The sequence below is a fragment of the Lissotriton helveticus genome, chromosome 2_1 (genome assembly GCF_964261635.1).
Source record: "Lissotriton helveticus chromosome 2_1, aLisHel1.1, whole genome shotgun sequence".
Lineage (NCBI taxonomy): Eukaryota > Metazoa > Chordata > Amphibia > Caudata > Salamandridae > Lissotriton > Lissotriton helveticus.
In genome coordinates, this window is record NC_136059.1 from 400649156 (window position 1) to 400675423 (window position 26268).

The following is a 26268-nucleotide window of genomic DNA, read 5'->3' on the forward strand; positions in this document are numbered from 1 at the left end:
ACAGGTGGGTAGGGATGGGGTAGTCTTCTCTGCTGGTGTGACGGTGTAGTGTCTGGTTCTTCTTAGGTTGTCAGGAATCTGATTTCAGGGTCTGGGGGTCCCACCTAAATACTAGGTTTAGGGGATTACAGGGGAGTGATAGGTAGGGACCAATGGGTCTCTTACCTGGGTGTCTACACCCACTATTATGCCAACCTCCTGTGAGAGGGGGCATAGCTCTAGCTCTGATTGGATGAGTCCCATTATCTTCAAGATGGTGGGTACTGAAAAATGTGCTTCACTTCGCCTCCTGCACCTGAGGGGATGAGTAGGCGAAGGGGGGCACACCTCCTACTCGTCCTAAGGTTTCCAGTCGGTTTTCCCACCAAAAGTGGGGACTTAAGCCGGGGGCTGCCATCTGCTGCGAGCTGCAGAGGCTAGGTTTGCATTACAAATGTGGCAACGTCTTTGAAGCTTCCCTCTTGAGCACTATGCTCATCCAGGGAGGAGGAAGTGACACATCTCCGTTCAAAATGTGCTTTGTTTCTGGCTCCAGAGAGCAGGGGCTCGCGATCTAGAGGTCCAGAAATATGTCAGATGGTGGCAGCCTCCCTAAAGTGAGTCAGAGACCACACCAGGGTTGGTAGGTTTTCAGGGGGCATACCTCGGAGGTGCCTGCTGGGTACATGTTTTAATAAATCCAACACTGGCATCAATGTGGGTTTATGAGGAGGAGTTGTTTGGTACCAAAGTTGTCGAGTTTCCAGCCCATGTACGCTCTATCCCTGGCACTTATATTAAGAATAGACGTAAACATTGTGGGGGCTTATCTGCTCATGCAGATGTGCCCATGCCTGAGATAGAGAGCACCCTGCCTTAGGGCGGTAAGACCTGTTGATTACATATACCTTAGGTAGTGCTGCTTGGCATGGCACACACATTGTCGTTTTTCTCTGCACCAGGGCATGCAGGCTGCAGTGGCAGTTAGCATGGCCCCAGTGAGGGGTCAGTAGGGGACCCTCTTCAGTTCCAATGCCCTGGGTATCAGGGATACCATTTAATAGGGACTTAAAGAGGGGCCTGAAGTTGCCAAGTGTGGTACAGCTTTAGAGTAAATACACTGATACTAGGAACCTGGACAGCAGGTTCCCAGTACACTTCAGTCAAAGTTCCATCATATGCCAGGCAAAAAATTGGGGGATACTGAAACAGAAGGAAAATGCTACTTACCAGTATGCATCTGTTCTTGGCATGTAGAGCTGCAGAGTAGTACACTTAGCATTAGATCGCCACCTGGTGTTGGGCTCGGATGTTTGCATGTTGTTGTCTTCTTGGAAGAAGTCTTTGTAGTCACGAGATAGGTGACTCCTCCCTTGGACAATAGTGCGCATGGGCATCGGCTCCCTCCTTAAATTGTTTTCCGCCATGATGGGAAATGATGGGAGTTAGTAGAAGTAAAAAAAGATGTCCATGCGTGTGCATCTAAGTAAGCAAAAACTGGAACAGATACAGGTCCCGGGGAGGCGGGAGGGCGTGTACTACTCTGCAGCTCTACATGCCAAAAACAGATGCATACTGGTAAGTAGCATTTTCCGTTTGAGGCACATGAGCTGCAGATTGTACACTTAGCATTGATTGTGCAGCAGTGTCTCCCCTAGTGGAGGTCACCTGTATCTGTTGCAGTTGTTTGAAAAAGAGTTTTAAGGACAGCTTGGCCTACAGCAGCTTGCTGCTTGGCTTGCACATCAACACAGTAGTGTTTAGTGAAGGTGTGTGTTGTAGACCATGTTGCTGCTTTGCATATGTCCTCTAGGGGGATGTTTCCTAAGAAAGACATAGAGGCTCCTAGTTTGCGTGTTGAGTGCGCTCTAGGAGGAACTGTCAATGCACGTATTGCTTTTTGATAACATATTTGTATACATTTTACAATCCACTTTGCAATTCCACCTTTAGAGTTGGGGTTGCCTTTGTGCGGTGGAGAGAAAGACACAGTTGTTTTGTTTTTCTAAAAGACTTAGTTCTATCTATATAGTAGAGAAGAGCTCTTTAAACATCTAATGTGTGTAGAGCCCTTTCTGCCACAGAGTCTGGGTTTTGGAAAAACACAGGTAACACGACAGATTGGTTTAAATGAAAAGGAGTTATGACTTTTGGAAGGAATTGTGGATTAGTTCGTAAGACCACTTTGTTACGATGTAGTTGTAAAAAGGGTTCTTGTATTGTAAATGCTTGTATCTCACTTACTCTTCTAAGGGAGGTCATAGAAATAAGGAAAGCTGTTTTCCATGTAAGGGATTGCAGTTCACATTTATGTAAAGGCTCGAAAGGGGGTCCCATGAGTCTTGTAAGAACAACGTTTAGGTTCCATACTGGAGAAGGTGGCAACCTGGGAGGAATGATTCTCTTTAATCCTTCTATAAATTATTTAATTGCAGGCACTCTGAAAAGAGACAAATGTTGTCTATTTTGTAAATATGCTGCAATTTCTGCAAGATGTAAGCGTATGGATGAATATGCCAAGTTACACCTTTGTAAATGTAAAAGGTAACAAATGATATTTTGGATGGAAGCATCCAGGGGATCAATTAGGTTATTGTTGCAGTAAATGGCAAACCTCTTCCATTTAGCAGCATAGCAAGCTCTCGTAGTAGGCCTCCTGGCCTCTTTAACAATGTTCATACAGTCTGGTGGTAGGTTAAGATAACCGAACTCTAAGACTTCAGGAGCCAGATCCCCAAATTCAGTCTCCATGGTTCTGTGTTAGCAGGGATGGAGTCAGTTGTAGCTTTTGGTGTGGAACTAGAGACAGTTCTAGTAGTGTGGTGAACCACGGTTGGCGTGCCCATGTGGGAGCTACTAGGATTAGTTTGAGAGACTGTTGTCTGAGCTTGCGTACTACTAGTGGTTGTAGTGGTATTGGCGGAAAAGCGTACGCAAATCTGCCTGACCAGTTCATCCATATTGCAATGCCCTTGGACTGCGGGTGTGGAAACCTGCCGGCAAAGGTTGGGCATTTTGCGTTTTCTTGTGTGGCAAACAGATCTAGGTCTGGATGACCCCACTTGCGAAAGAATGGTTGAAGAACCTGTGGATGTAGTTCCCATTCATGAATTTGTTGCGTCTGCCGACTCAACAGATCTGCTATCTGATTGTGAACTCCTGGAAGGTGCTCTGCCAACAGATATAGGTTTTGTGGAATGGTCCATCTCCAAATGTCTTGTGCAAGATGGGACAGTGGTAGAGAGTGTGTCCCTCCTTGTTTTTGTATATAATACATGGCTGTCATGTTGTCCGTCCGGATCAAGACCGCTTTCTTCTGTACTTGTACTTGGAATGTTTTGAGTGCTAAGAATATTGCTAGCAGCTCTAGATGGTTGATATGGAACAATTTGTGTTGAGTGCTCCATTGTCCTTGAGTTGTGTGATGTAGGAGATGGGCTCCCCATCCTGTGAGGGATGCGTCTGCTGTGAGCACCAGTTGTGGAATAGGTTCGAGGAACGGCCACCCTTTTGTTAAGTTTTTGGTGTTCCACCACTGCAGAGAGCGATGTGTGCGGCTGTCTACAAACACTAGGTCTGTTAGTTGACCTTGAGCCTGGTTCCACTGTTGTGCTAGGCATTCCTGTAACGGACGCATTTGCAGTCTTGCCTATGGCACTATGAAGATGCAAGATGCCATCATGCCTATTAGTCTCATGAACACTCTGGCTTGCAGAGAGTGTTGCTGTTGAAAGACTGACTAAGGCTTGAATGTGCTGTATCCTTGCTGGACTGGGATACGCTAGAGCTGTAGACATGTTTATTGTAGCTCCTAGATACTGATGTATATGAGAGGGTTGCAGATGCGACTTGGTGTAGTTGATTGAGAACCCTAAGTCAGGCAATGTTTGAATTGTCTAATGTGTGTGTTGAACACACTGGTTGAATGATTTTGCGTTTATGAGCCAGTCGTCCAGATAAGGGAAGACATGTCTTCTGAGATGTGCTGCTACTACTGCTAGGCACTTTGTGAATACTCGAGGTGCCGGTTGTCACTCCGAATGGAAGGACCTTGAACTGATAATGTTGTCCTTCCAGTACAAACCTTAGATACTTCCTGTGAGCAGGATGTATAGGAATGTGGAAATAGGCGTCCTTTAGGTCTAGTGTTGTGAGGAAATCGCCCTGTTGCAGCAGTGGGAGCACTTGTTCGAAAGTGATCATATGAAAATGATCTGACTGAATGTAATGGTTGCGGGGCCTGAGGTCGAGGATTAGTCGTAGTGTCCCATCCTTCTTGGGAATTTGAAAGTACAGCGAGTAAACCCCCGTTCCTTGTTCTTGTAAAGCAACTAATTGTATTGCGTCCTTTTGTAGAAGTGACAGAACTTCTTGTTTGAGCAGAGTAAGGTGTTCTGCAGACATTGGACGCTGTCTGGGTGGTATGTGTGGAGGGGTTACTGTAAGTTCTAGGCAGTAGCCATACCGGATTATCGGTCTTACCCACTTGTCTGATGTGATGGAGTTCCAGACAGGTAGGAATTGCGTTAATCTGCCCCCCAAAGGAGTGGAATGCTTTTGGGGGAGCAGAGGAAAGTCACTGTTTTGAGGCAGAAGAGGTTCGATTACTGTTACCACAACCTCTTCCTTTGTTGCTATTCCCTCTATATCCTCCTCTAAAGTATCCCTTGTTAGAGGATGTTTGTGTGTTAGATTTGAAGGATATTGTATTATCTGCACCGGTTTGTTTCGAGCCCCCTCTATAAAAGGAGCAACAAAAGGAACCTCTAGTTTGTGTGGACTGTAGAGCCCCCATAGATTTGGCGGTGTCTGTATCCTTCATTTTTAAGTGCTGTATCTACTTCAGGTCCAAACAATTGGTTTTTGATTAAATGGTTGGTAAAATGGTAGTTTGGACTTCCTGTTTAAACCCTGAAATGCGTAGCCACGCATGTCTTTTAAGTACGACACTGGTATTTACAGCTCTAGATGCAGTATCTGCTACATCTAGTGCGCACTTGATTGAGGCATTTGAGATAAGCTTGCCTTCCTGTATAAGATCATTTGCCTGTGTCCTATATTGGTGAGGAAGATGTTCTAGCAGTTTCTCTAACTGGTCATAATGAGCCCTATCATACCGGGAAAGTAGGGCTTGTGTATTAGCTATACGCCATATGTTGGTAGCTTGCGCAGCTATTCTTTTGCCTGAGGCATCTATGACCTTGGATTATTTGTCATGTGGGGGTGCTTCACCTGAAGTTTGTGAGTTTGCTCTCTTCCTAGGATTTGATACAACTAATGAGTCTAATGGTAGTTGTCCCTTAATGTAGGTAGGATGTTTTCTCAATTCTAGGGTTTAAAATCCTAGTACATACAGGGTCTTTAAAAACTTCTGTAGCATGTTTGATGACCCCTTTGATCATGGGAAGAATTTGAACAGATCTTTGAGATTGTTCGAATGGGTCTAACAGAAAATCCTCCTCTGCCTCATCAGAATGCATAGTGACCTTATGGTACATGGCAGCTCTGTTTAATAAGTGCACAAAGCCAATGTTACCTTCTGGGGAAGAAGGTTTTGATGGGTATGACTGTGGGTCAGGAATGTCTGGTATATCCTGTGGGTTTGGGTACTCGCAGTCTGTATCATGTGTAGGGTATGGGAAAGGCTCATCTGTGTCTATCCCTTCTCCTAAACTATACTCATCATCATTTTGAGGTGAGTGTGGAGGTAACAGAGGAGAACGAGAAGGAGACATTTGTGGTGAAATGTTAAGAGGAGCAGGAGATGAAGGAGAATGAAGTATTGGTGAAGAAGAGTGCATAGGGGATGTGGCAGAGTCCTTCTTGGCAGGAACCACAGGTGTGTGTGTGTGTCATCTGCCTTCCTCTTCTTGTGTGGTGTAGTAGACACGTGACCTGTCTTTGGGTCAATGTAGATCATCTTTTGGAGAGGATCTGTCTGGAAGAGTTCTTCTCCTTGAGAAAGCTTTGTCGACGTCGATTTTTTCGGTACAGGACGAGGTTGCTGCTTGTCTTTAGCCTTAGGAGTGGTTACAGAGTCCTTTGGCGTAATTTTCGGCACCGAAGGTGTTGTTTTCGGTGTGGTAGGCTGTTTTGAGGGCTTTGGCGCATTGGAATCAGGCCTTGTCGGTTTCGGCATCGAAGACGATGTATTCGCAGTGGAAGCTGGTCTCGTCAGCTTCGAAGCGTCGGACGCTGGCTTCGTACCCTTGTCTTTAGAAGTCGCCGGTTTCGGAGACGAGACTTCTTTCGTTTTCGGTGCCGAGGGAGCTGGTGGGATCGGCACGTGCAGCTTGCTCAGAACCGAGCGACCGGAAGGCTTAGTTATTTTCTTCGGAGCCGGGCTCGATGGCGGGGCTGTCGAAGTGGATTTTTGGTCGCGACTGGTGTTGACCTTTGCCTTCGATCTGGGGGCTGTGTGTGGTGCAGTAGTACTCACGCGCTGACCTGATGGTATGGAGTCATCGAAGTCGTCTGCATCTGATACGATCTGGAGATCATGGGAATCTTCTTCGGGAACGAGCGGAACCTCCTCATCGAAGATATCCACCGGTTCCAGAGCGGATCTCTGCATGACGTGTCGACGGGCCCTCCGATCTCGGATGGTTTTCTTGGATCGAAAGGACGTGCAGGCTGTACAGCTGGATTCGTCGTGTTCTGGTGATAAGCACAGGTTACAGACCTCGTGGTGGTCACTGTGTGGAAACTTTGCTCCACACCCGGGGCATTTCTTGAATGGCGTCCTTTCCATGTGGTGTAGGCCTCACGGCGTGGATAGGCCCAACGGCCCGCATCGACGACCGGAATTGAGCTGATGGGAGTCGAAACGATGTTAGTCGATATCGAGAGTAGTTTGGAGAGTTTTGGGAAGTTTTTTTGTGCTTCGAAGTGCTTGAAAAGTCTATTTCTAGCCGGAGCGGAAAACTTTCATCCGAACCCAGTGGCGGAAATTAACAATCTAAGGATGGAGGCGATGCCCATGTGAACTATTGTCAAAGGGAGGGAGGAGTCACCTATCTCGTGACTACAAAGACTTCTTCCAAGAAGACAACAACATGCAAACATCCAAGCCCAACACCAGGTGGCGATCTAATGTGAAGTGTACAATCTGCAGCCCATATACCTCGAACACCCACTTCCCACATGCCTAGCCTGTCTACAGTGACGAGAAAGGCGCAGAGTTCTTGATCGCTCTGTGGCGAGATCTCGAAGGTGATGATGGATAGCAACAGAAGCCAAAGGTGGACTGGTTGGCGAGCGTCTGATGTGATGGGATTCTGTGGTAAGGATGCGGATTTAAACCTCAGACCTCTGTGAGTCAGACTACAAGTACTCAATCGAAAAGCACTACAAATAACACTCAGGATAAAACAGCGAGTCAGAGAGAAACTTTGGAGCAGTGGCAAAGGTTTTCAAGTCTACTATGTAGTTGTCCCCTACCTATGGTGAGACACTGAATACTGTGTGCAGACATTAATTGAAAAAGCAATATTATCAGGACATGCTGAGATAATTGGTAGTACTCACCACTGAAGGCTAATGGTAAGGTGTCACCCCAGCAATGGACTCAGCGGAGAGGAAGAGATGGTAGCAGAGGGATCCCAAATGTTGGTTATTTGTGGTAGGTAACTGGTGCACTGAATTGCAGGAGTTAAGCAGAACATTACCAGGGGGAACCCCAAAGATAGAAACCAAAGGGAGGGACCAAAACAACAAAGATGCGTGGAAAGTTAAGGCAAGGTGTTAACTGGTGGGAGAGTGAAGAAACAAAACAGTTACTGGGCAAGGTGTTCTCAGTTGGGCTGGGTTAAATACTGCCTCTTCCACACTTGGAACTCTGCAATGGAAATGAGTACCCCAATGGATTGGGAAGGATGCTAACATTGCCAGCACTTCTAAAGTCGTGTTAGGTGTTTCCAGAGTCTTCATGTCCTTTTCCTATGCATTGTAGCGCAAGAATGCCATGAGACCTCCTGACACAATGGTCCAGATGGTGGCACTGGAGGCACTACTTGTTAATGTAAAGAAGTTGTAGCGGTGGAGGAGGCAGAGGAGTCTTCGCTGGATGATGACGTGTAGGTTGTGGAAATGGAATGGACAATCTGGAATGGTTTCTGTATAAGAGGATATGGGTGGTGAATATGCTCTAGAGTATTTAGAGTCCTTGCCTTCATCCTTTTGAGCCACTTGCAGTTTATTAAAAATAAAAATAAGTTTGTGTGCCTCGACATCATAGTATCCCTTGAAGTCAAAATCTTCCTTGTTCTGTAAAGCCTTGACCTTTTTGACATTGTCAACCCAGAGCTTAAAAGTGAACAGTTTGGTGCTTTACCTTGCTTCAATGTCAAAAAGGGAAGGCCTCCACCTTTCCCGATGCCTTCTCCTCTAGGGGTAGGAGGCAAAATCCGCGCGGAGTTCAGCAAAAAACTCCGCCTCCGTCACGTCACAGAGTCTTAGGCACCCACCCAACCAACAATTTTCAGCTTGTCAACCGTTTTCTCTTTCTATGCTGTCTCCGCTCTCAAACCGCTAGATCTCTATGGTGTTTTGTTTTAATTTTCATCCTAGTCACACCCACACGAGGCCAGACTAAAATGCGCTCTAGGGAAGCAGGAGAGGGAGCGTGAGAGGGCAGCTGGGGAGGAGTGTCACTTCACCCTGCTATTGCTGTCTCTTTGGGTGCATTGTTGGATTGCCGCAGGCTTCTTGGAAGGCTTGAGACTGGCCACCCCCGCCTTCCCCAGCAGTTCTAAGATGGTGACTGCTGAGGCAGCAACGACGTCGCAGGCGCCTTTGGAGGCAGTCAGACACCTGCCCGTGCTCCTTCCTTGGCAGATTTCACGGTGGCCTGCTCATTCCTGGAGCGGTACGGGGTGCTGGAGCTTTCTGAATTTACGTTCCTGTAGCTGGATGGAGTGCTGTGGGATACTGGCCTAGTATTCAGGTATTTGAAGTGTTGTGGACAACCCAGTTAAAGTAGATGACCCATCTTTTAAATGCTAATCACAATTGGCCAGTTACTTCATGCACTGTTCACAGATACAGGCGCTGGACCTTCTGGGCTATCTTAGCAGCCGCAGAGCTGCTGCATTCACACAGAGTGCACACAGGAATCAGAGTCTTCTCTCTGAGGCAGCCTCTGTCACATTATTTTATTATTGATAGGAGTCTGGGTAAAGTACAGCACCGTCCCCGGGCTAGGAGGCACACTCAAGTGGGTGCATGGCCAGAGATGGGATGAAGAAGCCCTGCGAGTGAGGGAGAGCCCCCGGTGTGAATGCGGAGACCCGGTGCTGCACAACATTTTCTTCATCAGGAGCTAAAAAGAGGCACCATGATGTACATCAGAAACCTTAAACTGGGAGCTCACAAAATTGAAAAGAAGGCCTTGCAACACCACAAAATTCTGCAACGCATGTTTGGAAATGAATACTATAGAGCCCCTTTAACTCTCAGAGGTGACGAAGAACACAGGTAGACACTGAATCACAGACATCAGATAAAAGCAGCTGCACCCATCCTGTTTGAGGACTATCCTACCAGTTGCCAATCCCTCCGCCCCTCTGTAATTTTGCCACTAATGCTTCAAGGGTATACTATGTAGGATGGCAGCTCGCTGGCTAGTGCATCCTAGAGCGTGATCCAGGCAATTGTTTTTCCTTCACATTGTGTTTCATTTGTGGGCTGTGTGTTGTCCTAGGGAATTCCAACTGACCTTGGAAAATCCCAGCAAGGGAGAGACGTCAGCAGGCCCTGGACATAGGGCGTGTAGAACGAGTCAGCTTGCATCATGCGGCGTGCTCCATTAATATTAACATACTCTGCTTCCTACCTCTTTCACAACATCTCTTATAACTGTGCATAGTGCATGCATGGGGCCCTTGAAAACAGTGCACACCAAAGAATGGATGTGACCAAGTTAATCGTGTGGAAAATAGTTTTTCCAGTAACTCCACAAAATTCCACGGAGTGAAACTCCATGAGCTCGGCCTAGGCCTATTCTGTTCTTGGATTGTCTCCTTTGGGAATACTCAGAAAGAGGGATAGGAGCACTGATTAAGGGATGCCCCTCTCCTATATATCCTGATCTTCCGCTTTATCCACACATGTACTCTTGCTGCTTGAGCAATTCCTCTCTCCCATGAAGGTAAATCCTCTCACTGTACTTCAGGGTGTTCTTAGAAAAATGCCTGCAGTGCACACATTTGTCAGGAATATGGATTTCTGGAAGTTAAATAATACAGAGACAAGGAAGGTCTGTTTTTACCACTTTCCTGTCACATGCAGGACATTTGTCCAAACTGTATGGCATTTTTAAGGAAATAAAAAATATTTTTTGTCAGAAAAGGAATAGGAAAACTTCTAAACATCAAAAGAGACAGTGCGAAGATATTTAAAAGACACTTCAAAGAAGACATTTTTTTTTTTAAAAAGCAGAGCTCAGGGCTGCATGATCCTGTCACCGGGAGACAAAAAAACCCAGAACTAAGCCAACTGCTCAGTTAACGGCATAATGGGATACAGGAGGAAAACAGCCCTTAAAGGCAGAGTGTCACTCTTTACCGTAGCATAGCTGCAGCCTATATGGTTACATTGTCCTGATTCTTCCATCTTCATTCACATTACAAAAAAAAAGTTGAGTTGTGTAAGTTTTTTTTAAAATGTTGCCTAATTTTCTAGTGATCACCTTTTACATGTAAGTGTTTTAAAGCAAATTAATGATGTTGGTAATATAGTATCCTAAGTATTTCTTACAGTTCTATAATAGTAATTCTGGTCATCTGAAATTGAGGCTAAGATTCAACTAAGAAATTTGGAAGAAGTGCTCTTGGATCTCCATGTGGGAGTATTCAGTGCTTAAGATTTTTGATGGAGAACCACTGCAACAAGAAACAGACTGCAGAATGTCAGTGAATACATTGAAGCAGGTGTTTGCAATAAAAACTGGAGTCAAATAATCTAATGAACCTTTGGGCACATGGCAGAGGAGTGCTCATGGGATTATCCTAGAAAGAGGCCTGGACTTTCTCTCTAGCTATGGCAAGAGCGTACTACGTCTTTGGATCCAGGAGGTGGTGGCCGAACATGTGGTGCCAGTACCCATATTGGTACTGTAGCAAGCAGCAGAGCAATAGAAGCAAAGCAGTTTTAAAACACCGCCAAAAGGGGTTCACCACTGCCAAAGCAGAGACTCCTTACAGTGGCTCAATCGGGGACTCAAAGTATCCTTGGTGCTAGAAGTGAAGGAAGGAGGGACGCGCAGAAGATCTGAACCATGGTCTAAGTAAAAGCTGCCCCTTTCTGGAGCTCAGGCGCCATTAGTGCAAATTCCAGACACGGCTAAACCAACACTGGCACTGTCTCCAAAGAAGTATTTGAGGCTCAAGTCAGGGAACAGCACAACCAACTTTAAGAACTCTCCCTCAACTGGGAACGACATGTGGGGGAGGCCAACTTTTGTTTGGGATGCTTTTAGCGATGGGTTTGAAAGAATGTATAATTAGAGTGCTTACTGATCGATAACTAAATAGTGGAAGGAGAGTTGGCATGGCTTGCACAATGAAGAGTTTGGATACCCTCTTCATGACTACTGGAAATGTATAGGATTACACTGGTAGCAGGAACTGGAGTTGTGATTTTGATCTAAAGACAGAGAGACAAACGCATTCAAGATCGACATCTGTTTGCGACGGGAGCATCGTCGTTTGAAAACTGATTTTAGGGGGGCAACATTTAATTAAAAAGCAGAATAAGAAAGCTAATTGGTATACCTTGAAGGAAGAAGCTCCAGATCTGCATCAAAGTGTGTGGTAATAGAAGAACTGGCTCAAGAGTGGAAGGTGGCATCTCATATGGCTCGGTCACGTCGCATGCAAAGGAGGGTCATGAGCTGTAGCTAGTACAGTGCAGCACAACCTGTCAGCACTTAGGAGTTCTGGCAAAGTTTCAACGTCAATGTGAGGAGTTTGTGGATTGAAGTGTCCATCTGAACAAACAAATATTGTATGCTAGAACACATGAAGAAAATGAACTCTTATAATTGCCTCATATAACAAAGTGAATTTCAGTGCGCATAACTCTGCTATTATTGCAGAAACTGTTGAGATATTGTTTTGTAAAATTGCCCTCTTATGTTGAAGGAAATTTATGCAAAAGAGAGCCAAGAAAAAGGACCAAACCTAGTCTGACGTATACAGAGTGCAAAAAAAATAATAATAGTTTAAGTAAATAAACTTTGTACCATTCATTAGGTTAGTCCAACTAATAAAATGACAATTAGCTGCATAATACCAAATATATAAAATCAATGGGCAAACAAAATTAGTAATGGAAGGGATTATAAAGTAGGGAAAATGTTTGTGTGATTAGCGTTTGCTTTGTAGACTTTCTTGTAAATGTTATTTGCTGGAGAGGGATTCCCAACTCCTTTGTCAGACACAGTCAGTGTCTATTTATGATAACAAAGCAGGATGGGGATCCAAGGTGATAAACAAGGGCTGGGGCCGCACCCTTCTTCTGACAAGACTGTCCCAAGGCTCCTTCTCATTAAGGGAGTTACTAATTTTTTGTGAAGGCCAAAGGCGAATAATAATTTCATCGTAACATTTTTTTAAGTGAATAACTTCTCAATAAAGGAGCCACAAATGCATTATTGTGTCATTGAATAATAATCAAAATATATGGCCAACAAAAATATTGTGGACCCATTTAAAAAGAAAATAGAAGAAAACGTGTTACTTACCTGTAACTTCAGTTATCCAGTATTGGTATTTTTTTATAGATTCACATGCCTGAATCATCCCCACCATCGAGGTGGGAGTCTCACGGTACAATAAAATATATATACAATAGGCTACAATGGACTATAAAGTCACTACACTAGCCTATCCTCGTCCTTCTGTAAAAAGGAACCACATTTGGAACCCAGCCGATCAGGTTCCAGTACCCCCTAGAACACTCCACAGAGAGGTAAGTCCCTCAGATTTTCGTAGCACTAGTGACAGTAAGTATAACATAGCAATAAGGGAAGCCTCTCCGGGGAGGAGGGTGGGTTGCATGTGAATCTATGAAAGATACCAATACTGGATAACTGAAGTTACAGGTAACTAGTTTTCTTATCCAGTTTTGGGACATGTTTCACAGATTTACATGCCTGAATCAGAATAGCTAGCAGTGAAAATCTTAGTCTCTTAGCGGATGGAGGGTACTATATAGACCACGATAAGACACTTTGTGCAATATAATTATAAACATCCTTATCAAATATGCCACATCCTATGAGAGAGACATTAGAAACATTAACAAATAAAAGACAGTATTCAAAAGCATGAAACAAGATAGACATCTCGAAAGAGGCTTACCTCAGTTGAAAAGGTTGCGTAACACTGCTTGATAAACTGCTGACTCTGGTTCTGTAGACAGATCCAGACCGTAATGCCGTGTCAATGTGTGCACATTCTTCCAGGTTGCAGAACGGAAAATCTTCTCCAAAGGCACTCTGGCAAAAAGCGCTGCAGATGATGACACAGCCCTTGTGGAATGAGCTTTAGGCTGCATAGACAAAGGACATCCAGCTTTAAAGTGGAAAAATTGAATCGCTGATGCAATCCATCTTGCAATTGTAGACTTCGTCACTCCTGTACCTGTTTTTTTGACCACCATAAGATACAAACAATTGATCCGACTTCCGAATGGATACAGTTTGTGATAAGTAGAATTTAAGGCACCTCTTAATGTCCAAAGTGTGTAGGGCTTTCTCAGCCGGGGTAGACTGATTGGGAAAGAAGGTACGCAAAATAATGGTCTCATAAAGATGGAAAGAAGAAGGAACCTTTGGAATGAATGTAGGATTCGTTCTTAAGAGAACATAGCCATTGGTGTACCTTAGGTATTGTTGTTTGAGAGTAAATGTTGACTCTCCTAGCAGAGGTAAGCGCTAACAAAAGAGCAGTTTTCCAGGCGAGATATTTAAGCTCAGCTTTGTGCACAGGTTCGAATGGATGCTTCAAGAGCTGAGATAGAACCATATTAAGCCTCCATTCAGGGGGGAGGAGCTCCGATGGGCGGAAAAGCCCTGAAAATACCTTTTAAAAATTGCTTGAACAAACTGTTGTAGCAGAAAGAAAAAGAGCAGCCAGTAGAACGTCTGTACATTGAGATTGCGGCCAGATGCAGCTTAACAGATGCGAACATGAGTCCGGACTTAGCGAATGAAAGAAGATAGGGGAGAACCTTCTCCGTAGAACAGTCCAGGGGATGTGTATCATTATCATGGCACCAAGAACAGAAACGTTTCCATTTTAGAGAGTAGGTTTTTAGAGTAGAAGGAGCTCTTGCTTTTGCAAGTATATCCCTACAGTCTTTCGGTAAATCTAGCTCCTTGAATTCAGTGAGCTCAGAACCCAGGCATGAAGCTGCAGAGGGGCTGGCTGCGGGTGAAGAATCTGGCCCTTGCTCATTGTCAAAAGAGTTGGAGACACTGGGAGACGAAATGGGCTGCATTCTGAGTGTAGGAGAAGCTCTGTGAAACAGTGCTGACACGACCACGGTGGAGCAATGAGAATCATTCGGCATGGTTCGAGTTTTAGTTTCCTTAAAAGCCTCGGGAGCAACGGAAAAGGAGGGCAAGCGTAAGCGAAAATCCCCGTCCATCTCATCATAAAGGCGTATCCCCAAGAGTCCTTTTCGGGATCCCAACTAGCATAGAATGGGCATTTCCGAGTTGTTTTGAAGTCAACGAGATCCAAGTTGGGTCTGCCCCACATCTGAAAAATTAGTTACTCTACTGACTGTTCCAGTTCCCATTCGTGGCAAGAATTTGATGTTCTGCTCAAAGTGTCCGCCAGTGTTGTCTACTCATGGAAGATGTTCCACCTTTATGGTAATGCGATCAGAAAGAAGCTATTTCCAAATGATCTGCGCTTCTTGAGATTGTGGTACTGAAAATTTTGGACCTGTGTCATAAACATCGTCGTATCATGACGATTTTGATATCAGCAGACCGAGAATGGCTAGTACACTATGCACAAGCATTTTCGTCATATTCAAATGACAGAATCACCCTGAAATCAGAGTTTTCGTCCTGAACCCTCGGGTTCCATTTTGTGAACGGCAGCCATTTTGTGATTGCCCTCACATAGGCAGATGACCTAGGCCAAGCGATTCTGAAGGACACGTACACCTTTGCTGACTTCTCTGCGACCTGGGCAAGCTGACTCCACTGCCCAAGGCCAAACCTGTTCGGTCAGTTCCTCTCCCAGTGGCCGAACGAGATAGTATCAAGGCACAACATGTCATAAACCTTTATTTGCACACAACTATGTCTTATCTTACTCACACCTGTCTCTGCTCCCTTCTTTATGGCCTGTTTACGATGGGGATGTGCCGGGTTTTTATTATGGGTTTCTGCAGCTTGTGTAAGAAGGAATGTTGGGTTTTTGCATGTTTGCAAAAGCTAGAACTGCCCCTTTCTTTTTTGTACTGAGTCATGTAACGCTAAAAAACATATAAAAGGCCTCTGTGTTCCTCAGACTACCTCATTCACTTGCTACGGCTTCTGGGTGACGTGGCCTCACTATGTTAAATTTAATAAAGATGTCTTTTCATATTACAGCTTCTGTGCCAAGTTTTTGTTATATTAGTAAGTATTCCCTGAGAACGAAATTTTCTAGTTCTTCAAGATAGGATGTGAGAACGAGTACTCCTTGCTTGTATAGGTAATGCATGCAAGTGGTGTTGTCGGTTCTTATGAGAACTGAGGACCCTTGAAGTCTTGGGAGAAAAGACTGCAAAGCCAGAAATATTGCTCGAAGCGCTAGGAAGTTGATGTGCATTTTTGTAAATGCTTTGGACCATTTTCCTCATTTCCTTGGATGTGCGCACCCCATCCTTCGAGAGAAGCGTCTGTGGTCAAGATGAATTCCGGTGTGGGAGAAAGAAAGGTAAGCCCGGTTGAGACATTGCTGGAGCGCTGCCACCAAAGCAGAGCTACCCGCATAGCCGGGGTTATCCTCAACATGTCGAACGACCCTGTTATTGGAAGCCATTGACTGTCTAGTTCTTCTTGGATAGTTCTCATTTTGAGATGGACGTGAGGAACCAGAAGGATTGCAGAGGACAACATCCCGAGGAAGGATTTTATTTTCTTCACAGAAGCGAACTTTCTTTTTTGTAGGTCTGATGCTAGAGAAACCAGCTGCGATTGTCTTTCTGCGGACAAGGATGCTTTGTCCTGGATAGTGTCTAAAACTGCCCCGGAAACTGAATCCTTTGAGGCGGAAGAAGAACTGATTTTTGGGAGTTGATTGATTACCCCAGAGATTGAAACATGCGAAGGCAGGTGTGCGTTGCTTCTGAAGCCTTTTTTTCAGGAAATCGTCCAGATATGGGAAAAGCTTCAGCCCCTGCAGCCTGAGATGAGCCGCAACCGGAGCAAGGCGTTTTGTAAAAACTCTTGGAGCTGAACGCAGGCCAAAAGGAAGAACCCTGAACTGAAAATGCGCACCTGCCACAGTAAAACGGAGGAACCTTCGATGCTTGGGGTGGATCGGGATGTGGAAGTATGCATCCTGCAGATCTAATGTTGTCATGAAGTCTGCATGGTCTAGGGGCTGTAGAAACTCTTGAAGAGTAACCATGTGAAAGGATTTCTTTGCCAGCTATTTGTTCAGCTTCCTCAAATCTAGGATTGATCTCCATTCTCTCGACTTTTTCTTGATTAAAAAGAAACGGGAGTAAAAACCTCTTCTGGGAGTAAGGCACTCTTTCTATAGCTCCTTTTATTAGCATACTTCTTGCCTCTTTCCTGAGAAGAGCTAGACATGGTGGATGCTTCTTTAAAGGTGGATGGGGAGGAGGGAGTTTTACAAATTCTATGGTGTGACCGAATTTGATTATTTCCAAGACCCATTTGTCCGAGGTCAGCTTTTCCCATTGGTTGAAATGACAATAAATGTTCGGCGTCTTGGTGTTGAAGTGTGGCCGAACTGTTGCAGGTGTTGGGGAAATGTCACAGTTTCCTACCATTATCTCTGCCCTGTTGGGTCTGTATCCTCCTGTTCTGTTGTCTGTAAGGGGCAGTAAGGGACGCTCTGTAAGATTGTTGTTGAGAACCATATCTGCCCTGATTATACTGGGGTTGGTACCTTTGGTAACCTCCACGAAAGGAGAAAGACCCTCTGCCACGGGCGCCTCGAAAAGGAATCCACCTGTATTGCAGTGTACCCAGGGCCTTGGCAGTGTCGGTGTCTTTTTTAATGTCGTGCAGGGCATCATCAATATGCTTGCCAAAGAGTGGATCCCCTTCAAAAGGCTTGCCTCGAATTTTGCTTTGAATCTCCAGGCGTAAAGTGGTAGATTTTCTTCAACCTTGGCGGCGTAGGACCACCGTTCCAGCCAGTTTTTCGGAATCCTAGGGAGGCTTTATCCATGGAAATGTTGATAGTTTGCGATGCTGCTCTTTCCCCCTCCAGGAGAATCTTTCTCACCTCCTGTTTCTTATCCTCTGGCAAAAACTCAAGGTATGCAGCAATATCTGCCACATTTGGCGGTCATACCTCCCAAGGATTGCCAATGAGATAGCTGCACGAACTGAAGCACCTGCCATGGTGGTAAACCTCTTCCCTATGTTGTCGAGCTTCCTACCATCCTTATTAGGAGGCGCAGTGATCAGAGTCGATGGATTTCTCAACCTACGCTGAGCGGCCAGAGAGATGATCGAGTCAGGCCTAGGATGACCGTATAGGTAAGCAGGGGCATCATCCGGTGCCTTATATTATCAATCCTGGGAAAGAATTGCCGGTACAGATAGAGGACTTCTCATAATCTTGACGCCCTCTTCCCAGATATTGTCGCATATGGGAATGGCGCGGACCGATTTCCTGCTCTGATCCTTAAAATCATAGAGGAAGCAATCGGTTTTGTTAACAGGCGTAGTCAGGTGAAAATATATTGCTTCTCTCTCCATGACTATGTTAAGCTCCGATGTCCTCAGGAGGGGAAACAACTGCTTGAGGAACTGGCGAAGATGGTGTAGGGATTACCTAATTCATCCACGGTACTTGGCGATTTAGGGAGTTTGCCCTCTTCAGCGAGCGTTTCCTCGTCATTATCTTGAACCACTTGGTCTTGTGGTATAGGTACAATACTTTGAGACACAGCAGCCAGGGCAGATGAACTTGAAGTATTCAAGACAGATGGAGTTGAAAACAGTCTTTGAACAGGGTCAGTCTCAATCGGAAAACGAGTATGCATAGCTGCTAAGTCCTCTACCATTGCAACGGGCATCTGCACTACAGGTTCCTAATGAGGCATTAAAACTTGAGGCCTTTGCATTGTTTTTTTTCTTTAAACATGATTTATCAAGTTTCATATATTACGCCATTACAGACAGTCAGACCTATACTTTTGGGTCCCTTTTTGTGACAGCATGATCATACAACTCTGAGGCGTTTGCACTATTTGATAATGCTCATAATACTTTTCTTCCTCATCATCCTCCTTGTATTCAACATGAAGCTGTGAGGGGTTGCGTGCAGGGCTGAACAGCCCATCATCCTCCGACTCATCCAAAAAAATGTCTTGGAGGCAATGGTGAAATTTATGAAGGGTCGTGGTAGTAGCCTCTCACAGACGGGAGCGCAGATGCTAATTTTGATGTCAAAACAGGGGTTACTTGCAGTGAAGCAGGCCTTTTCTGTATAATCGTCGACGAGATGATCATGGAAGGGGATACAGGTACAGCTGAAGCTGCAACTAATGATGTCGTTGACGGGAGACCCGTCGTCGACGATGATGTCGTCGAAGTGGAGGTCGTCGTTGAGGGTGAAAGCATCAACGAGCAGAGAACCTTCGTCGACGGTGGGAGCATAGACGAGAATGGGGCCATCGTCGGAGGCGATTTAGTCTTCGTCCTGGAAGGAATAGATCTTAGTGATTCTTCCGTCGACAGAGACAGGTTCGAAGAACTCTGAGGTGGTTTTGTCGTCGACGGGGTATTTTTGGACGATGACAATGACCTGAGAGACACTGACTGAGTCTTGGACTGTTTCAATACCGTTTTCAATGACAATTTTGTTCTTTCCACATTTTTGCCCTCGGAAGAGAAATAAAGCTTCTATTTTTAGAGGAAGAGTGGCCAGTCTCCTGGTGAGACTTTTTTTGATGATTTGCCAGCTCTTTCAGGTGGATCTTCAGATCTATCTCTCTTCTTAGACGGAAGGTTTTAATATCTTCTTTTGACACCACTTCAGATCTCTCCTTCAACTTTTCCAGCCAGATCAATAACCTGCCCTCTCTATCCTTTAGGGTCTTTGAGGAAAAGGTTGTAAAAATCCTGTAGTCCTAGACCTTATGAGAAGGATACAAACAGTATATACATTCCTTGTGGGGATCCTCAAAATGCAGTCTCTTTTTCCCACAGGAACCACAAGGTAAGAATAATCCTTTCTTTGAAGATTCAGACATCCTGTACTCACAGTCTTCAGTAAACTTTGAGAAAAAAAACTGAGCAAAGCTCAGGGAGACTCTGTCACACGACCAGCGGTAGAAAATCTGAGGGACTTGCCTCTCTGTGGAGTGTTCTAGAGGGTGCTGGAGCCTGATTGGCTGGTTTCCAAATTTGGTTCTTTTTACAAAAGGATGAGGATAGGCTAGTGTAGTGGCGTTATAGTCCATTGTAGCCTATTGCATGATATTTTACTACTAATGTATATTTATTTTATTGTACCGTGAGACTCCAACCTCGACGGCGGGGATGATTCAGGCATGTGAATCTATGAAAGACACCCCAATACTGGATAAAGATAGTATCCTTTGTGCCACCTACATTACAGAAAGTATTCAGATTGAGGGTGTTAAACTAATAACAGAAGCTAGGTGACCAGGAAATCAAAATAAACTACAAAACTGATTTCTAATTCTATTTTTTAAGGTATTTACTGAAAAATGTTCATTCTTTTACTAGAGCGTGCAAGTAGTTACGCATGAGAATCACTGAATGACAGTAACATACAAAATACATTCTACATGACTAAATACAAGCATACCATAAAATAGTTGGGATCATTGTCTGGTGTTGCTTCGCTGTATGTGGAGGTTGCATGAACTCTTCCCCAATTGCTGGACCGCAGCTCCACTAACTTCAAAAGCATTTGTTTTACATCTCTGCAGTAAAAAAGGGTTCATTATTGTAAACCTTACGAATAAACAGCTCACAAATCTTTAACCTTTAGATGCACACAAGCTGAAATGAAAGTACAACTTGATGTAGGAATAACACTACAAATGGCTACCAATATGTGAGTACAACATACAGAAAGTTACCGGAGTACTGTAACTTTTTGAATTTCACGTGACATCAACCAAAATACAAATGTTCAGCAAAATTAAGAAGAGAATGACAACGTAGGTTAAACATGCCTATAGTTTGCTTGATATAAAAATACAAGCAGAAATATTTAGGTGTAAAAGGTAAATAATTACCAAACTGTGCTTTCATGATAAATAGCACATGAAGGGGTGTAGGGAGTGCAAAATCTAGACCATAATGGCTCCAAAGGTATACATACTACTGTTGGTTAGGACAACTAGTGGACGTGAGGGGACATTGGTGACGCTCAGGGCAAGGGTAGGCCAGTCCATGCTCAAAATCTCAATGAAGAGTATGGGGATAAAGATACTAAATTTGGTAATTTACCCATTCGATGGGCAAGGAGAGGAATATTTTAGGCATACCTTGGGTTAGAGTTTTGACCTTGCATGTACTGGGTTCTGAGTGACATCAAATGGACAACGAGAGCGTAGCTTGAGTTGTATATGATGTTCCCTTATAGGTTATGTTACATATGGCCCCCAAAATCAGCAGACTGGAATTCCTTTACGACGTAGCAACATTGGTTAAAACGTTCTTTTACCCACTGGCACTACGTCATAGCAGTGAATTACTGGATTTGGAATCCAGTTGTTTCCACTAACGACCCTCTACGAGATCCATACATAACAGTTTCTCATAGACAGCAATTAGCATGAATACCTGGAAACTAAATCAAGTAATTGACTCCTACAACGTGGAAACGGTACATAACAGAACTTGTTACCCACTATTGCTACATCATAAAGGAATTCCAGACTGCTCGGACAGGGCTCTCTAAGAGCACGTCAGGTATGTAATGCAAACAAATCACCCACTGGCTTTGCTAAGGGAGGTTAATAATTTGTTACGTGTACAGCATTGCCCACTGCCGATGCTGGTAATAGTCCTTGCTAAAGGGGCGTGGCTTGATCGCTGATGGGAATGGCGGCGTGAGCTCCGGGCTCCGCGCCGGATCCCCCTGTTATCCTGAATTTTAAAGCGGCTGACCGTTAGGATGCAACAGCCTAGACAGCGACAGGGACCGGGACTGTGGCGGCACCGTCTGGAGTGAGCGAGGGCGCTCAGCAAGCGAGAGAACGAGGGTGCGTGATCGGAGCAGCCTGAGACCGGCGAAGAGGCAAAATGGCGCCTGTGGGCTGATCGGACTCCCGGAGTCAGCGACCCTGGCGGATGAGCAGTGGCTCTGCTAGGATTGAGCAACGGAGAGCGAGACCGCCACATAATTAAGGAGTGCGGGCTGCGCTGCAAGGCGGGAGAGCGACGCGGCCCATCCACGGACGATTCCCGGTGTGCGCCGCCTCCCTTCGTGGCGGAGCTCGAGGGGCGGCGCAGCGGCTGACGGCCGACAAAGAGAGGAGACAAGCGGAGAGTCAGGGAGCTGCGCCCCGCGGTGTGCGGGAAAGGTGGAGCGACGTGGCCGAGACGGAGTGGAGCCTGGTAACGGCAGAAAGCTTGGCGGTAGGAGTGTGGCCTGCTGGGGGTGCAGAGGTCGGTGCAGCGCGCTGGCGCTGAGTGGGGGCCACTAACACTGGGAGAAGGTTGACCGCCTGCCACGAGGCAATTGCTTTCCCATGACAAAGGGGCAGGAGGATATATGAGATGAGCCCCATGCCACACTGAGGCTTATAGACTGGTGGGCTGGAGCGCCCATCGTCAGAGTCCCATTTAGAAGTAGGCAGCCTGGGGCACGACTCAATAGGGGCCTGCCAGAGGGAGTTAAGTGAATTCCTGCGTCGTCCCCCCCTGGCAGAAGGGTCGCGAAAGAGAGTGGCCCCCTGACGGACTGGAGGACGGGCCGAACCACGGGTTACCAGGTTGAGGGGAAAGGAGGTTGGAGACATTGGGGGCCACCAACGCACCAAACTCGAGGAATCTCTTGTCCCGCTGGTGGTTTCCGTGCGTAGGAGGTGAGCCCATCTAAGCACGCAGTGAAGAATGCAGGTGACCGACCGGGCTCGCTTGCCAGTGCTGGGGACCTCTCTCCTGGGAGCGGAGGGGGATGGAGGCCTTAGCCTGCTGCGAAGTATTCCCAAGCTGAGAGCTGCGACTTGAGCCACGAGGTTGGAAGGACCCGGCACTTGGGGGGGTGTGACGGTCACCGATATCAGAGCTGCGCAGTGGAGCGACATTTGGAAGTTCCCCACTGGTTGTGCGATCGGCACGGGGATCCAATCCTACACCCTCGGCCTGGTACTACCCCAGGCGCCACTTACGATACGCTGAGGTAGTGGGAGCCTTGCATCATGGGAAAGCCTAAGGGGAAAGTAGATGCCACCACGACCACAGAGGCGCAGGAGCCTATCACATCTGGGCCCACGGACCTCCAGCAACTGCAAGACCGCATACTGGAGGCCATTGCGGCAACAAGAGATGCATTACAGCAGGACATTGCGCAAGTGGCATCTTGGTTGGGGCTGCTCCGAGCGGATCATGCCAAGCTAACGGATAGGATCAAGCAGAATGAGGTCACGCTACAGGAGTTGACCCCCGCTCACTCAGCCCTAGAAGTTAAGATGGACGCTGCCCTAGTTAGGATACAAACACTGGAGAGGAGAGCGGAGGATGCCGAAAACAGGAACAGGCGTAACAATATCCGTTTGGTTGGCCTTCCAGAAAAAATTAAAGGGGGGGACATGATTGGCTACCTGGATTCATGGCTTAAGACGATAGTGGCCTCAGAGGGCCTGTCGCCTTTCTTCACACTCGAACTGGCACACCGGGTCCCTGCTAGGCCTCCTAAATCGGGCCAGCCACCCAGGCCGGTTATAGCGAAACTACTTCACTACAAAGACAGACTTGCTGCTCCAGAGGGCCCGCAACACGGGTCCCTTCCAAGTAGAAAATAGCAAGGTGACTTTGTTTCCTGCCTACACCTATGAAACGCAGAGGCTCCGAGATGAAGGAATACAATACTACCTGCTCTTCCCGGCCAAATTGCGAGTCGAACTGGATGGCACGGCTCGCTTTTTCCACTCGCCAGAGGAGGCCTGGTCCTGGATTGAAACCTACAAAGCGGGAACCGACTGCACGCGCCGTCAGGACGAGGAGACACAGAGGCAGACAGGTGCGAAAATCACAGAGACTCCGCAGATGGAGGCGGGGCGCCCGTGCACCATCCACATCACAGACAGAAGAACGGAAGGCGGCACTGCAAGCAGTGGTGACGTTCACGAGCGCTAGTCCGCCTCTGTCGAAACACGGCACAGAATCCGAGGGCAATCATACGGGCTCGGAGACGGACTTATCGGAGACGCATGGTGCCAAGGGTCCAACGGTGACGCCGAAATCAGCGGAAGACATCCTAGATGCTCGACACGTGAGACCATGGAACTTTGTCCTTGTTGTAACTGTCTACGGGTGATGGGAGTGGAAAAGATGGGTTGCTAGCACGAACTGGACTGCCGCAAGCTCTTTATGGGGGATTCTGGGGGCGAGGGTTACGGGCTGGCGCAGCTGCCTGTCCGTCTAGGGCCATCCCCTTACGGCCCTTAAGGCCCCTGCAGCAGCGACTGCAGGATAGACGGGAGTTAGAGTTGAATGGTGGCAGTTTGGACGGGGTCTGATGGGTCACTGTTAGGTCCTATTCTGGGGGTGGGGAGGGGGGTACTTGATGGGAGAGTTCCTTTGAGCCGAATGCTGATATTTGTTGTTTGGGGGATGGGAGAGAAGGGGCAGCAGGGGAATTGTTGGGCGGGTTCCACCACTGAAGCAGAATCAACAGCCGGTTTAGTCAACTGTGAGTTGGAGTGGGACAATGTCTGCAAATTAATAATTTGAGATGTATAACCTGGAATGTGAGGGGGCTCCATACGATGGCAAGGAGACACAAGGTCCACTCTTATTTAACCCGTAGAGGAGTCCAGATTGCTTTTCTTCAAGAAACACACCTGACAGCGGCTGAGGGGCTAGCGCTGCAGCGTAGATGGCGAGGTCAGGTGTTCAATACCACCTACTCTGCATTTGCTAGAGGAACACTGATCTGGGTGAGAGCTGGAGTGCCATTTCAAATGGCACGACAGGCGATTGACCCTGAGGGCAGGTTTGTAGCGGTTGCGGGTAAACTTCGGGGCCGTGATATTACACTATGCAGCATATATGCACCCAACAAGGAACAACTGGCTTTCTTGGGGAAATTATCGGGGACACTTGCACACTTCCTGATGGGCCCTGTAATGGTTGGAGGGGACTTCAACTTGGTGACAGACGTCTCGTTGGACAGATCTCACCCGCCGCTTGATGACTCCCCGGTACATCGGCTGGCCAAGGCTAGACTAGAATGGCAGGCACACTGGAGTCTGGAGGATGCTTGGCGCGTGCGACACCCAACAGACCGGGACTACTCCTTTTTTTCTAGTGTACACGAGCTGCATGTTCGGCTGGATGCAATGCTGTGCTCCCCGCTGGCGATACCATCTGTGGTGCGCGCTGAGTATCTCGCCAGGACAATTTCAGATCACAACCCCCTTTTGATCACTTTAGACTGGATGTCTGAGACTCCATGTGTTCCCACTTGGAAATTACGCCCTGACGCCTTAGATGACCCGCTCTTTCATACAATGCTAGAGGAGGGAATACACAATATTTTGCAGATAATGCTGGCACCACCGCATCCAGGGTAAATGAGTGGGACGCCTTCAAGGTCGTCATTAGAGGGCTCTGTATCGGAAAGCAGGCGGGGGTACGGAAGGTTCTCCTAGGAGACCTCGATAAAGCGGAGAAAAACCTGAGAGAATTAGCAAGACCTGGGCACCCTGAATTACAAGAGAGAGTTGGCACAGCTCGGGAGGCAGTGGCTGTCGAAGTAGAGAGACTCCGTAGCTTTGACTACAAGGCCTACTCGGCGAGGGTACATGCAGATGGTGATAAAGCGAGCACACTGCTAGCATGGTTGGCCAACCCCACATGGCGATATTCCCCCTTCCTGGCTTTGAAGGCAGACGGGGATACAATAGTGCATACTCAGGACGAAATACTACAGGGCTTCACTAGTTACTACGAGAAGCTCTATAAATGCATGCTGGTGAACGGAGACCCGGCTCTGGACGCCTTCTTGAGCGAGCTGGATTTGCCACAAATAGACCACTAGCAAGCGAAAGACCTAGGGAAGGATAGAGAGCTAGGAGAGATTCGAACGGCTATAAAAACGCATGGCCCGCAACAAAACACCAGGGCTGGATGGTCTGCCGATAGAATTTTATGGTAAATATGTGGACCTATTGGCACCATGGTTGTTAGTAGTGTATAGGGAGGCTAAAGAAACGGGTCGCTTGCCCCAATCAATGAGAGAGGCACTGGTGGTCCCGTTATTGAAGCCAGGGAGGGACAGTACCAGCACGGATTCGGATAGGCCGTTGTCCATGTTGACGACTGATTACAAAATTCTTAGTAGTATATTGGCAGCCCGCCTACTGCCGTATATGACCTAGTTGGTCCATAAAAATCAGTCGGGTTTTATACCTACGCGCAACACCACCTCGAATTTTCGAAGACTCATACGCATTATGAGCGATGATACCCTGCGGCACAGTTACCTCTGATCCTGTCCGTCGAGATAGAAAAAGCTTTTGACAGCTTGGAATGGATCTACTTCTATAATGTAGTGAAGCGCTTCGGGCTTGGGGAGGAGTATATACAATGGACGAGAATATTATATACCTTGGCGGTGGCGAGGGTGCGGGTGGGGAGGCTGATTTCGCGTCAATACCCGGTATCACGCGGGACGAGACAGGGATGCTCGTTGTCGCCCCTCTTGTTTGCCCTCGCTATGGAACCACTTGCTAGCGATATCAGGACGGGGAGACATTATAGAGGGCTGGACGGCAGGGATGGGCGACACCTTATATCCCTTTATGCATATGACCTTTTACTATTTCTTGAGAATGTGGGGGCGGCTCTGACTTGGGCGGAAAGACTACTTC

General features: G+C 46.7%; 1 protein-coding gene across 1 annotated transcript in view; it reads right to left on the reverse strand.

Moving 5' to 3' along the window:
- Positions 1-26268, reverse strand: part of PAIP1 (poly(A) binding protein interacting protein 1) — a 545177-nt gene that overhangs the window by 186863 nt on the left and 332046 nt on the right. The window contains exon 8 of the mRNA XM_078675041.1: positions 20025-20142. Within this exon, the coding sequence (XP_078531167.1) occupies positions 20025-20142 (118 nt within the window). The remainder of the gene's footprint in view (positions 1-20024; positions 20143-26268) is intronic.